The following is a 13,627-nucleotide window of genomic DNA, read 5'->3' on the forward strand; positions in this document are numbered from 1 at the left end:
TATAAAAAGGTTTTAGAATATTTTTAACATCATTCTTTGTTTTTTCCACCTGAGACCCGAGGCTTAAAACCCGAAGAGTTTGGAGTCGGCAGCGGCACATTCTGCTGGACTCCTCCATTAGTGGCGAGCCACTGGGCGGGACGTGGCACCCCATTAGGCCAAAATTAGTAAAAAGGGAATGTTACCAAACTAAACAAAAAGAAGAGCAGTAAAGGCTTTGTACTCGGGCTGTTCCTGCTTTTACTGTGGGATCCCACTCAGTTACAGTAGAGTCGTGTGAGAATATAGACAGTGTCTCTAGTGCAACTAAACGCTACCAACATAGGGAAGCAGAGTCATAAAATAAAGCAAAAACCCAAGGGGAACCAATCTATTAAAGGATAAGTAAACCTTTAAAATAAGTGAATGTAACATTGAAGAGGATGCTAGTCTAAGCACTTTTGTAATTTACATTCATTATTTATTTTGTTTTGATTCCAAGATATTAAGGGATACATGTACTGTTGATATGAACGAATTGTGTTACAACAGCGCCACCTGCTGGTCAGTTTCCCACCAGTCTGACCAGCAAGTAGTCAAGGAAGTTGTCAGGAGAAAGAAAGAGGCTGATGTTCTTCTGCTTAGGAATAAAATTAGAAACCTTTCTCACATCTTTCCTAAGCAGAAGAACATCAGCCTCTTTCTTTCTCCTGACAACTTCCTTGACTACTTGCTGGTCAGACTGGTGGGAAACTGACCAGCAGGTGGCACTGTTGGAACAAAATTCATTCCTATTAACAGTACATGTATCCCTTAATAACTTGGAATCAAAACAAAATAAATAATGAATGTAAATTACAATATTGCTTAGAATAGTCCCCTCATCAGTTTTACATTCACTTATTTTAAAGGTTAACTTATCCTTTAAAGGATAAGTTAACCTTTAAAATAAGTGAATGTAAAACTGTTGCCGGAATGATGTGTCTTGTCTGGTTTCCATTACAGAACTGAATCCGCATCTCCTTCAGTCTCAGGGATTACTTACTGCTCCCCTGGCCACAGTTCCACAGTGAATTTGGGGTTAGTTCTTTAAGATATTAGCGCTAATGAGTCTCTATACCTACATATAGGTTTAATGATTTGCATCAAGGTAGAGCAGTGCCTGGGGCATCCCCAGCAACACAGCCAGAATTATTCTCATTATGCTCAGTAACACTGACTACAAGAACTTTAATCCACAGTGTAAATTACGCCACTTCTACCATGAGCTTGAGGGCAGCACATTGACTGACAGCACTGTTTTGTTTTAAATAATAATATATTAATAATATGCCTCATAATCTGTACAGAGAGATCCCATAAAACTATGGCAGCATAGGTATTTCCTGTACTAAGCACAATTCAGCAGGAACAGTCCCCTAAGTTTGCTCATAGTCTGTACAGAGAGATCCCATAAAACTATGGCAGCATAGGTATCCCCTGTACTTAGCACAATTTAGCAGGAACAGCCCCTAAGTTTGCTCATAGTCTGTACAGAGAGATCCCATAAAACTATGATACATAGGTATTCCCTGTACTAAGCACAATTCAGCAGGAACAGTCCCCTAAATTTGCTCATAGTCTGTACAGAGAGATACCATAAAACTATGGCAGCATAGGTATTCCCTGTACTAAGCACAATTCAGCAGGAACAGTCCCCTAAGTTTGCTCATAGTCTGTACAGAGAGATCCCATAAAACTATGGCAGCATAGGTATTCCCCTGTACTAAGCACAATTCAGCAGGAACAGTCCCTAAGTTTGCTCATAGTCTGTACAGAGAGATCCCATAAAACTATGGTACATAGGTATTCCCTGTACTAAGCACAATTCAGCAGGAACAGTCCCTAAGTTTGCTCATAGTCTGTACAGAGAGATCCCATAAAACTATGGCAGTATAGGTATTCCCTGTACTAAGCACAATTCAGCAGGAACAGTCCCTAAGTTTGCTCATAGTCTGTACAGAGAGATCCCATAAAACTATGGCAGCATAGGTATTCCCTGTACTAAGCACAATTCAGCAGGAACAGTCCCTAAGTTTGCTCATAGTCTGTACAGAGAGATCCCATAAAACTATGGCAGCATAGGTATTCCCTGTACTAAGCACAATTCAGCAGGAACAGTCCCTAAGTTTGCTCATAGTCTGTACAGAGAGATCCCATAAAACTATGGTACATAGGTATTCCCTGTACTAAGCACAATTCAGCAGGAACAGTCCCTAAGTTTGCTCATAGTCTGTACAGAGAGATCCCATAAAACTATGGTACATAGGTATTCCCTGTACTAAGCACAATTCAGCAGGAACAGTCCCCTAAGTTTGCTCATAGTCTGTACAGAGAGATCCCATAAAACTATGGTACATAGGTATTCCCTGTACTAAGCACAATTCAGCAGGAACAGTCCCTAAGTTTGCTCATAGTCTGTATAGAGAGATCCCATAAAACTATGGTACATAGGTATTCCTCTGTACTAAGCACAATTCAGCAGGAACAGTCCCCTAAATTTGCTCATAGTCTGTACAGAGAGATCCCATAAAACTATGGTAAATAGGTATTCCCTGTACTAAGCACAATTCAGCAGGAACAGTCCCCTAAGTTTGCTCATAGTCTGTACAGAGAGATCCCATAAAACTATGGCAGCATAGGTATTCCCCTGTACTAAGCACAATTCAGCAGGAACAGTCCCTAAGTTTGCTCATAGTCTGTATAGAGAGATCCCATAAAACTATGGCACATAGGTATTCCCTGTACTAAGCACAATTCAGCAGGAACAGTCCCTAAGTTTGCTCATAGTCTGTACAGAGAGATCCCATAAAACTATGGCACATAGGTATTCCCTGTACTAAGCACAATTCAGCAGGAACAGTCCCTAAGTTTGCTCATAGTCTGTATAGAGAGATCCCATAAAACTATGGTACATAGGTATTCCCTGTACTAAGCACAATTCAGCAGGAACAGTCCCTAAGTTTGCTCATAGTCTGTACAGAGAGATCCCATAAAACTATGGCAGCATAGGTATTCCCCTGTACTAAGCACAATTCAGCAGGAACAGTCCCTAAGTTTGCTCATAGTCTGTATAGAGAGATCCCATAAAACTATGGTACATAGGTATTCCCTGTACTAAGCACAATTCAGCAGGAACAGTCCCTAAGTTTGCTCATAGTCTGTACAGAGAGATCCCATAAAACTATGGCAGCATAGGTATTCCCCTGTACTAAGCACAATTCAGCAGGAACAGTCCCTAAGTTTGCTCATAGTCTGTATAGAGAGATCCCATAAAACTATGGCACATAGGTATTCCCTGTACTAAGCACAATTCAGCAGGAACAGTCCCTAAGTTTGCTCATAGTCTGTACAGAGAGATCCCATAAAACTATGGCAGCATAGGTATTCCCCTGTACTAAGCACAATTCAGCAGGAACAGTCCCCTAAGTTTGCTCATAGTCTGTACAGAGAGATCCCATAAAACTATGGTACATAGGTATTCCCTGTACTAAGCACAATTCAGCAGGAACAGTCCCTAAGTTTGCTCATAGTCTGTATAGAGAGATCCCATAAAACTATGGTACATAGGTATTCCCTGTACTAAGCACAATTCAGCAGGAACAGTCCCTAAGTTTGCTCATAGTCTGTAGAGAGAGATCCCATAAAACTATGGCACATAGGTATTCCCTGTACTAAGCACAATTCAGCAGGAACAGTCCCTAAGTTTGCTCATAGTCTGTACAGAGAGATCCCATAAAACTATGGCAGCATAGGTATTCCCCTGTACTAAGCACAATTCAGCAGGAACAGTCCCTAAGTTTGCTCATAGTCTGTATAGAGAGATCCCATAAAACTATGGTACATAGGTATTCCCTGTACTAAGCACAATTCAGCAGGAACAGTCCCTAAGTTTGCTCATAGTCTGTACAGAGAGATCCCATAAAACTATGGTACATAGGTATTCCTCTGTACTAAGCACAATTCAGCAGGAACAGTCCCTAAGTTTGCTCATAGTCTGTATAGAGAGATCCCATAAAACTATGGTACATAGGTATTCCCTGTACTAAGCACAATTCAGCAGGAACAGTCCCTAAGTTTGCTCATAGTCTGTACAGAGAGATCCCATAAAACTATGGCAGCATAGGTATTCCCTGTACTAAGCACAATTCAGCAGGAACAGTCTCCTAAGTGAATTACAGTCTATACAGAGAGATGCCATTATTACGGTGTGTTTCTCTCCCCAGTGTGTATAACTCTCGTCTCTAGTGACAAGTCCCAGTAATTCACACTGTCAGTGTCTCAGAGCAGGTAATTCCTGAGTTAAATCCTGAGCAGCAGCAGCAGAGGGGGAGGAGTCAGTGTAGGGATTGAGAGACTTCTCACCTGTATGTCTCTTCCCTAAACATGTCAGTGAGCCGCCGAATAATCACTTCCCCCTCCAGTCCGACCTCTCCATTCCCGGAATCCTCCCCCAGCAGCTTCTCCAGCTCCGAACACGCACGGGCCACACGCTCCACAGGCGCCGCCATCTTGCTCAGAATCTCAACTTGCGCACTGCCATGGCTACGGAAAGTCGGTTGCCTATTGGACGACGCGACCGCAACACTGAAAATATGATTGGGCAGAGAGTGACAGCGCAAGCTTCTATTGGTCCTGAGTAATGCCTGTCAAATTATGAACACGTGGCTTTTGTTTATCCGCCTGAGGAGAACGTGAGGCGGGAATGGGTGTCAGTGTGAGTATATACTGTGTATTTATATAGCGCCAACATATTCCCCAGACCTGACATACAGTTACCGCCCAGTCACGTGTCATTCTGATATATCAGCCCTGTCACTCTCTGTCCCACTGTGACTTCTCTCCTACTCACTGATTCCAGCATCACTACTGCCCTTGTACCTACCCCCTGCACAGGAAGTGAGTACCAGATAATACACTCAGCCGTGCAAAGGAAGTAGAGACAGTCACACGAGTACCAGGAAATACACTCCCCTGTGCAAAGGAAGTAGAGACAGTCACACGAGTACCAGGAAATACACTCCCCTGTGCAAAGGAAGTAGAGACAGTCACATGAGTACCAGGAAATATACTCCCCTGTGCAAAGGAAGTAGAGACAGTCACACGAGTACCAGGAAATACACTCCCCTGTGCAAAGGAAGTAGAGACAGTCACATGAGTACCAGGAAATATACTCCCCTGTGCAAAGGAAGTAGAGACAGTCACACGAGTACCAGGAAATACACTCCCCTGTGCAAAGGAAGTAGAGACAGTCACACGAGTACCAGGAAATACACTCCCCCGTGCAAAGGAAGTAGAGACAGTCACACGAGTACCAGGAAATACACTCCCCCGTGCAAAGGAAGTAGAGACAGTCACACAAGTACCAGGAAATACACTCCCCCATGCAAAGGAAGTAGAGACAGTCACACAAGTACCAGGAAATATACTCCCCTGTACAAAGGAAGTAAAGACAGTCACACGAGTACCAGGAGATACACTCCCCTGTGCAAAGGAAGTAGAGACAGTCACACGAGTACCAGGAAATACACTCCCCTGTGCAAAGGAAGTAGAGACAGTCACACGAGTACCAGGAAATACACTCCCCCGTGCAAAGGAAGTAGAGACAGTTACACGAGTACCAGGAAATACACTCCCCTGTGCAAAGGAAGTAGAGACAGTCACACGAGTACCAGGAAATACACTCCCCTGTGCAAAGGAAGTAGAGACAGTCACACGAGTACCAGGAAATACACTCCCCCGTGCAAAGGAAGTAGAGACAGTTACACGAGTACCAGGAAATACACTCCCCCGTGCAAAGGAAGTAGAGACAGTCACACGAGTACCAGGAAATACACTCCCCTGTGCAAAGGAAGTAGAGACAGTCACACGAGTACCAGATAATACACTCCCCCATGCAAAGGAAGTAGAGACAGTCACACAAGTACCAGGAAATATACTCCCCTGTACAAAGGAAGTAAAGACAGTCACACGAGTACCAGGAGATACACTCCCCTGTGCAAAGGAAGTAGAGACAGTCACACGAGTACCAGGAAATACACTCCCCTGTGCAAAGGAAGTAGAGACAGTCACACGAGTACCAGGAAATACACTCCCCCGTGCAAAGGAAGTAGAGACAGTTACACGAGTACCAGGAAATACACTCCCCTGTGCAAAGGAAGTAGAGACAGTCACACGAGTACCAGGAAATACACTCCCCTGTGCAAAGGAAGTAGAGACAGTCACACGAGTACCAGGAAATACACTCCCCCGTGCAAAGGAAGTAGAGACAGTTACACGAGTACCAGGAAATACACTCCCCCGTGCAAAGGAAGTAGAGACAGTCACACGAGTACCAGGAAATACACTCCCCTGTGCAAAGGAAGTAGAGACAGTCACACGAGTACCAGATAATACACTCCCCCATGCAAAGGAAGTAGAGACAGTCACACAAGTACCAGGAAATATACTCCCCTGTACAAAGGAAGTAAAGACAGTCACACGAGTACCAGGAGATACACTCCCCTGTGCAAAGGAAGTAGAGACAGTCACACGAGTACCAGGAAATACACTCCCCTGTGCAAAGGAAGTAGAGACAGTCACACGAGTACCAGGAAATACACTCCCCCGTGCAAAGGAAGTAGAGACAGTTACACGAGTACCAGGAAATACACTCCCCTGTGCAAAGGAAGTAGAGACAGTCACACGAGTACCAGGAAATACACTCCCCTGTGCAAAGGAAGTAGAGACAGTCACACGAGTACCAGGAAATACACTCCCCCGTGCAAAGGAAGTAGAGACAGTTGCACGAGTACCAGGAAATACACTCCCCTGTGCAAAGGAAGTAAAGACAGTCACACGAGTACCAGGAAATACACTCCCCCGTGCAAAGGAAGTAGAGACAGTTACACGAGTACCAGGAAATACACTCCCCCCGTGCAAAGGAAGTAGAGACAGTCACACGAGTACCAGGAAATACACCCCCGTGCAAAGGAAGTAGAGACAGTTACACGAGTACCAGGAAATACACTCCCCCCGTGCAAAGGAAGTAGAGACAGTCACACGAGTACCAGGAAGTACACTCCCCCGTGCAAAGAAAGTAGAGACAGTCACACGAGTACCAGGAAATACACTCCCTCCGTGCAAAGGAAGAAGAGACAGTCACACGAGTACCAGGAAATACACTCCCCCGTGCAAAGGAAGCAGAGACAGTCACACGAGTACCCGGAAATACACTCCCCCGTGCAAAGGAAGTAGAGACAGTCACACGAGTACCAGGAAGTACACTCCCCCGTGCAAAGAAAGTAGAGACAGTCACACGAGTACCAGGAAATACACTCCCCCGTGCAAAGGAAGTAGAGACAGTCACACGAGTACCCGGAAATACACTCCCCCGTGCAAAGGAAGTAGAGACAGTCACACGAGTACCCGGAAATACACTCCCCCGTGCAAAGGAAGTAGAGACAGTCACACGGGTACCAGATAATACACTCCCCTGTACAAAGGAAGTAAAGACAGTCACACGAGTACCAGGAGATACACTCCCCTGTGCAAAGGAAGTAGAGACAGTCACACGAGTACCAGGAAATACACTCCCCTGTGCAAAGGAAGTAGAGACAGTCACACGAGTACCAGGAAATACACTCCCCTGTGCAAAGGAAGTAGAGACAGTCACACGAGTACCAGGAAATACACTCCCCTGTGCAAAGGAAGTAGAGACAGTCACACGAGTACCAGGAAATACACTCCCCCGTGCAAAGGAAGTAGAGACAGTTACACGAGTACCAGGAAATACACTCCCCTGTGCAAAGGAAGTAAAGACAGTCACACGAGTACCAGGAAATACACTCCCCCGTGCAAAGGAAGTAGAGACAGTCACACGAGTACCAGGAAATACACTCCCCCGTGCAAAGGAAGTAGAGACAGTTACACGAGTACCAGGAAATACACTCCCCCCGTGCAAAGGAAGTAGAGACAGTCACACGAGTACCAGGAAATACACTCCCCCGTGCAAAGGAAGTAGAGACAGTTACACGAGTACCAGGAAATACACTCCCCCCGTGCAAAGGAAGTAGAGACAGTCACACGAGTACCAGGAAGTACACTCCCCCGTGCAAAGAAAGTAGAGACAGTCACACGAGTACCAGGAAATACACTCCCTCCGTGCAAAGGAAGAAGAGACAGTCACACGAGTACCAGGAAATACACTCCCCCGTGCAAAGGAAGCAGAGACAGTCACACGAGTACCCGGAAATACACTCCCCCGTGCAAAGGAAGTAGAGACAGTCACACGAGTACCAGGAAGTACACTCCCCCGTGCAAAGGAAGTAGAGACAGTCACACGAGTACCCGGAAATACACTCCCCCGTGTAAAGGAAGTAGAGACAATCACACAAGAACCCGGAAATACACTCCCCCGTGTAAAGGAAGCAGAGACAGTCTTCCCCTATCTCTCGTAATCGCTGTGATAATGTGGGAGCTGCAGCCCCGTGGCACATACACCAGCATATGATAAATAGCGGAAAATCCCTCTCTATGTCTGTATTCTCTCATACGGCCAAAGGGGCTTTTCTGGACCCCCCCTTAGTGTTTGCTCCATTCTCTGCTTTTCTCTCTCCCCTCCTCACCTGTAAGACAAATACAAAAAGGTGGAGAGACTGTTGATGAGCAGTGAATGCTGCAGACTGTAGTGGAATCAGAGAGCTTTATTCCTTATTGATGGGACACAGGGAGGGTGAGTGACAGAGCTTTAGGCTGTTCCTGGGAACCATCACAAACCTGTCAGTTCTGCCCAAGTATTTTGTCTTTATTTTCAAGTAATTTTACATTGTCGGTGTTGCATTTCTCATTTTCATAAATCATCGCTCCGAGGCCCCTGGGTATAAAGTTACCTTTGTAGGCTGCAGCTACTGGGATGTACGAAACTTGAAAATATCCCATTCTGCAAAGTATTGTTTTGTATTTTGGGAACAACACACCTTTCCATTAACATAAATCTTCTCTTTTAGGACCCTATTTTGACACATTTTAATGCCCTTTGGTGCTTTATGAAAGAATTCCTTACATTTGCTCATATCCTGCACAGAGAGATACTTTGAGATCATTAGGCCTCGAGCTGGTGACCATTATATCTCAAGTTAGTAACCATTAGATCTCAAGCTGGTGACTATTAGGCCTCAAGTTGGTGACCATTAGCTTTCAAGATGGTGATCATTAGCTCTCAAGCTGGTGACCATTAGCTTTCTAGCTGGTGACAATTAGCTCTCAAGCTGATGATCATTAGCTCTCAAGCCGGTGACCATTAGCTCTCAAGCTGGTGAACATTAGCTCTCAAGCTGTTGACCATTTGTTCTCAAACTGGTGGTCATTAGCTCTCAAGTTGATGACCATTAGCTATCAAGCTGGTGACCATTAGATCTCAAGCTGGTGATCATTAGCTCTCAAGCTGGTGAGCATTAGCTTTCTAGCTGGTGACCATTAGCTCTCAAGCTGGTGAACATTAGCTCTCAAGCTGGTGAACATTAGCTCTCAAGCTGTTGACTATTAGGCCTCAAGTTGGTGACCATTAGCTTTCAAGATGGTGATCATTAGCTCTCAAGCTGGTGACCATTAGCTTTCTAGCTGGTGACCATTAGCTCTCAAGCTGGTGAACATTAGCTCTCAAGCTGTTGATCATTAGCCATCAAGCTGGTGATCATTAGCTCTCAAGCGGTTGACCATTAGCTTTACAGCTAGTGATCATTAAATCTCAAGCTGGTGACAATAAGATCTCAAACTGGTGTCAATTAGACCTAAAGCTGGTGACCATTAGACTTCAAGCTGGTGACCATTAGCTCTCAAGCTGGTGATCATTAGATCTTTAAGCTGGTGACCAATAGCTCTCAAGCTGGTGACCATTAGCTCTCAAGCTGGTGACCATTAGACCTTCAAGCTGGTGACCAATAGCTCTCAAGCTGATGACCATTAGCTCTCAAGCTGGTGACCATTACACCTTCAAGCTGGTGACCATTAGATCTCAAGCTGGTGATCATTAGCTCTCAAGCTGGTGACCATAAGCTTTCTATCTGGTGACCATTAGCCCTCAAGCTGGTGAACATTAGCTCTCAAGCTGGTGATTATTATCTCTCAAGCTGGTGACCATTAGATCTCAAGCAAGCTGGTGACCATTAGCTTTCTAGCTGGTGACCATTAGCTCTCAAGCTGGTAAACATTCGCTCTCAAGATGGTGATCATTAGATCTCAAGCTGTTGACCATTTGTACTCAAACTGGTGGCCATTAGCTCTCAAGTTGGTGACCATTAGCTATCAAGCTGGTGACCATTAGATCTCAAGCTGGTGATCATTAGCTCTGAAGCTGGTGAGCATTAGCTTTCTAGCTGGTGACCATTAGCTCTCAAGCTGGTGAACATTAGCTCTCAAGCTGGTGAACATTAGCTCTCAAGCTGATGACTATTAGGCCTCAAGTTGGTGACCATTAGATTTCAAGATGTTGATCATTAGCTCTCAAGCTGGTGACCATTAGATTTCTAGCTGGTGACCATTAGCTCTCAAGCTGGTGAACATTAGCTCTCAAGCTGGTGATCATTAGCCCTCAAGCTGGTGATCATTAGCTCTCAAGCTGTTGACCATTAGTTTTACAGCTGTTGATCATTAGCTCTCAAGCTGGTGACCATTAGGCATCAATCTGGTGACCATTATGCCCCATGCTGGTGACCATTATGCACCATGCTGGTGACCTTTAGGCTGGTGATCATTAAATCTCAAGCTGGTGACTATAAGATCTCAAGCTGGTGTCAATTAGACCTAAAGCTGGTGACCATTAGACTTCAAGCTGGTGACCATTAAACCTCAAGCCGGTGACCATTAGACCTCAAGCTGGTGACCATTAGATCTCAAGCTGGTGACCATTAGATCTCAAGCTGGTGATCATAGGCTCTCAAGCTGGTGAGCATTAGCTTTCTAGCTGGTGACCATTAGCTCTCAAGCTGGTGAACATTAGCTCTCAAGCTGGTGAACATTAGCTCTCAAGCTGGTGACTATTAGGCCTCAAGTTGGTGACCATTAGCTTTCAAGATGGTGATCATTAGCTCTCAAGCTGGGTGAACATTAGCTGTCAAGCTGATGATCATTAGCTCTCAAGCTGGTGACCATGTGATCTCAAACTGGTGGTCATTAGCTCTCAAAGTTGGTGACCATTAACTCTCAAGCTGGTGACCATTAGCTCTCAAACTGGTGACCATTAGATCTCAAGCTGGTGACCATTAGACTTCAAGCTTGTGACCATTAGATCTCAAGCTGGTGATCATAAGCTCTGAAGCTGGTTACCATTATATCTTCAAGCTAGTGACCAATAGCTCTCAAGCTGGTGACCATTATCTTTCTAGCTGGTGACCATTAGCTCTCAAGCTGGTGAACATTAGCTCTCAAGCTGGTGACTATTAGGCCTCAAGTTGGTGACCATTAGCTTTCAAACTGGTGATCATAAGCTCTCAAGCTGGTGACCATTAGCTTTCTAGCTGGTGACCATTAGCTCTCAAGCTGGTGATCATTTGCTCTCAAGCTGGTGACTATTAGGCCTCAAGTTGGTGACCATTAGCTTTCAAGCTGGTGATCATAAGCTCTCAAGCTGGTGACCATTAGCTTTCTAGCTGGTGACCATTAGCTCTCAAGCTGGTGATCATTAGCTCTCATGCTGGTGACTATTAGGCCTCAAGTTGGTGACCATTAGCTTTCAAGCTGGTGATCATTAGCTCTCAAGCTGGTGACCATAAGGCCTCAAGATGGTGACCATTAGGCCCCATGCTGGTGACCATTAGACTTCAAGCTGGTGACCATTAGACTTCAAGCCGGTGACCATTAGACCTCAAGCTGGTGACCATTAGATCTCAAGCTGGTGACCATTAGATCTCAAGCTGTTGACAATTACATCTCAAGCTGGTGACCATTAGTTCTCAAGCTGGTGACTATTTAGCTCTCAAGTTCGTGACCATTAGATCTCAAGCTGGTGACCATTAGCTCTCAAGCTGGTGACCATTAGATCTCATGCTGGTGATAGTTAACTCTCAAGCTGGTGACAATTAGCTTTCTAGCTGGTAACCATTAGCTCTCAAGCTGGTGAACATTAGCTGTCAAACTGGTGGTCATTAGCTCTCAAGCTGGTGACCATTAGCTTTTTAGCTGGTGACCCTTATCTCTCAAGATGGTGATCATAAGCTCTGAAGCTGGTGACTATTAGATCTCAAGCTGGTGACAATTAGACCTAATGCTGGTGACCATTAGACTTCAAGCTGGTGACCATTAGACTTCAAGCTGGTGACCATTAGATCTGAAGCTGGTGATCATAAGCTCTGAAGCTGGTTACCATTAGATCTTCAAGCTGGTGATCATTAGCTCTCAAGCTGGTTACCATTAGCTTTCAAGCTGGTGACCATTAGATCTCATCCTGGTGACAATTAGATTTGAAGTTGGTGAAAATTAGATCTCAACCTGATGATAAATAGATCTGAAGCTGGTGTCCATTAGACCTCAGGCTGGTGACCAAATTATTTTCAGTACAGAAAACTTACAGTTCCCAGGACAGTGGCAGAGCCTCATATGATGTCAATTTGGTAAAGTATGGCCGCCCCTTAAAGGTGCCATTCAGAGATGATTTTCATCTGTTATTTATTTGTGATTTATAAATGAACTCATTCTTGTTCAGCAGGACTCCCTTCTGGATTTCTACCTTTCTCCGCTCACACCGTGGCCGAATTCTAGCTTAGGGCAGAGTAAAACTTTCCATTTTTTCAACGCCATTGTTTTTATCAGGAAAGCGAGACAATGTCATTGTAAATAGCCTTATGTTAATCCTTGTTGCCTGCGAGCCAGGATAGGAGATACCCGGCACCCCCTCAGCCTTTTGTAGAGTGTTAGACAGCCCCGGGTCAGAGATCTGACACCCCTTCTATAAAGCCCTATATCCGCAGGCCTAGATGACAGGCCCTAATGTGCTTTCATAATACACAATATCTACTGGACAAGTCTTTTAGCACTCGGGTCTCACACTGTATCACACAAAGGAACGTCTTCTCTCTGTAATATTCCAAAAATGCTCCTGAGAAAACACTCCGGGACACTTGAGTTTCTTCTCTCTCTCTTACAACCGACACAAAAATATCAAATAGACTGAAAGGAATGCACCTGCCGTGCTCGTCTGTCTAGCGACATCTAGTGGCTGATTCAGACATTACACTGCCCCCCACCTCTCCCACTTCTAGAAATCCCCCCCTAACATTCAGATTTCATGGACCCGTCAAAAAAAACAATGTACTGTTAATTGCAATGCGAAGGGGCGTGGGGCAAATCCGGCTAATTATCTCCCCCTGAAGGGAAGCTTTGTCTTTGGAACTTACTGTCGCCTTTCATAGACCTGTTACCATCAAGCCTTTTCTTTTCCTATTCAGGGAAGGTCGGGCAAATTAGAAATGGAACTGTCTAGAACTTCCCCGTGCAATTAAACATTCAGATTCAATTAGGGGGCCCCATTCATATAGTCCAATCAGTGCAGGAGTATTCTGTATAGAATTCAACAAAACAGTCCTTTCTGTTAACTGAATCATCTGTTTAACTGAGACATTTCCATAAAGTGCTG

At 44.9% G+C, this 13,627-nt stretch overlaps 1 protein-coding gene across 1 annotated transcript in view; it reads right to left on the bottom strand.

Annotated features, from left to right (window-relative positions):
* Positions 1–4,563, bottom strand: part of atxn10.L (ataxin 10 L homeolog) — a 66,600-nt gene extending 62,037 nt beyond the window's left edge. The window contains exon 1 of the mRNA XM_041585821.1: positions 4,384–4,563. Coding sequence (XP_041441755.1) covers positions 4,384–4,529 — 146 coding nt within the window. The 5' untranslated portion in view covers positions 4,530–4,563. The remainder of the gene's footprint in view (positions 1–4,383) is intronic.
* Positions 4,564–13,627: the final 9,064 nt, after the last annotated feature.

Source organism: Xenopus laevis, chromosome 3L (assembly GCF_017654675.1).
Source record: "Xenopus laevis strain J_2021 chromosome 3L, Xenopus_laevis_v10.1, whole genome shotgun sequence".
NCBI classification, from domain to species: domain Eukaryota; kingdom Metazoa; phylum Chordata; class Amphibia; order Anura; family Pipidae; genus Xenopus; species Xenopus laevis.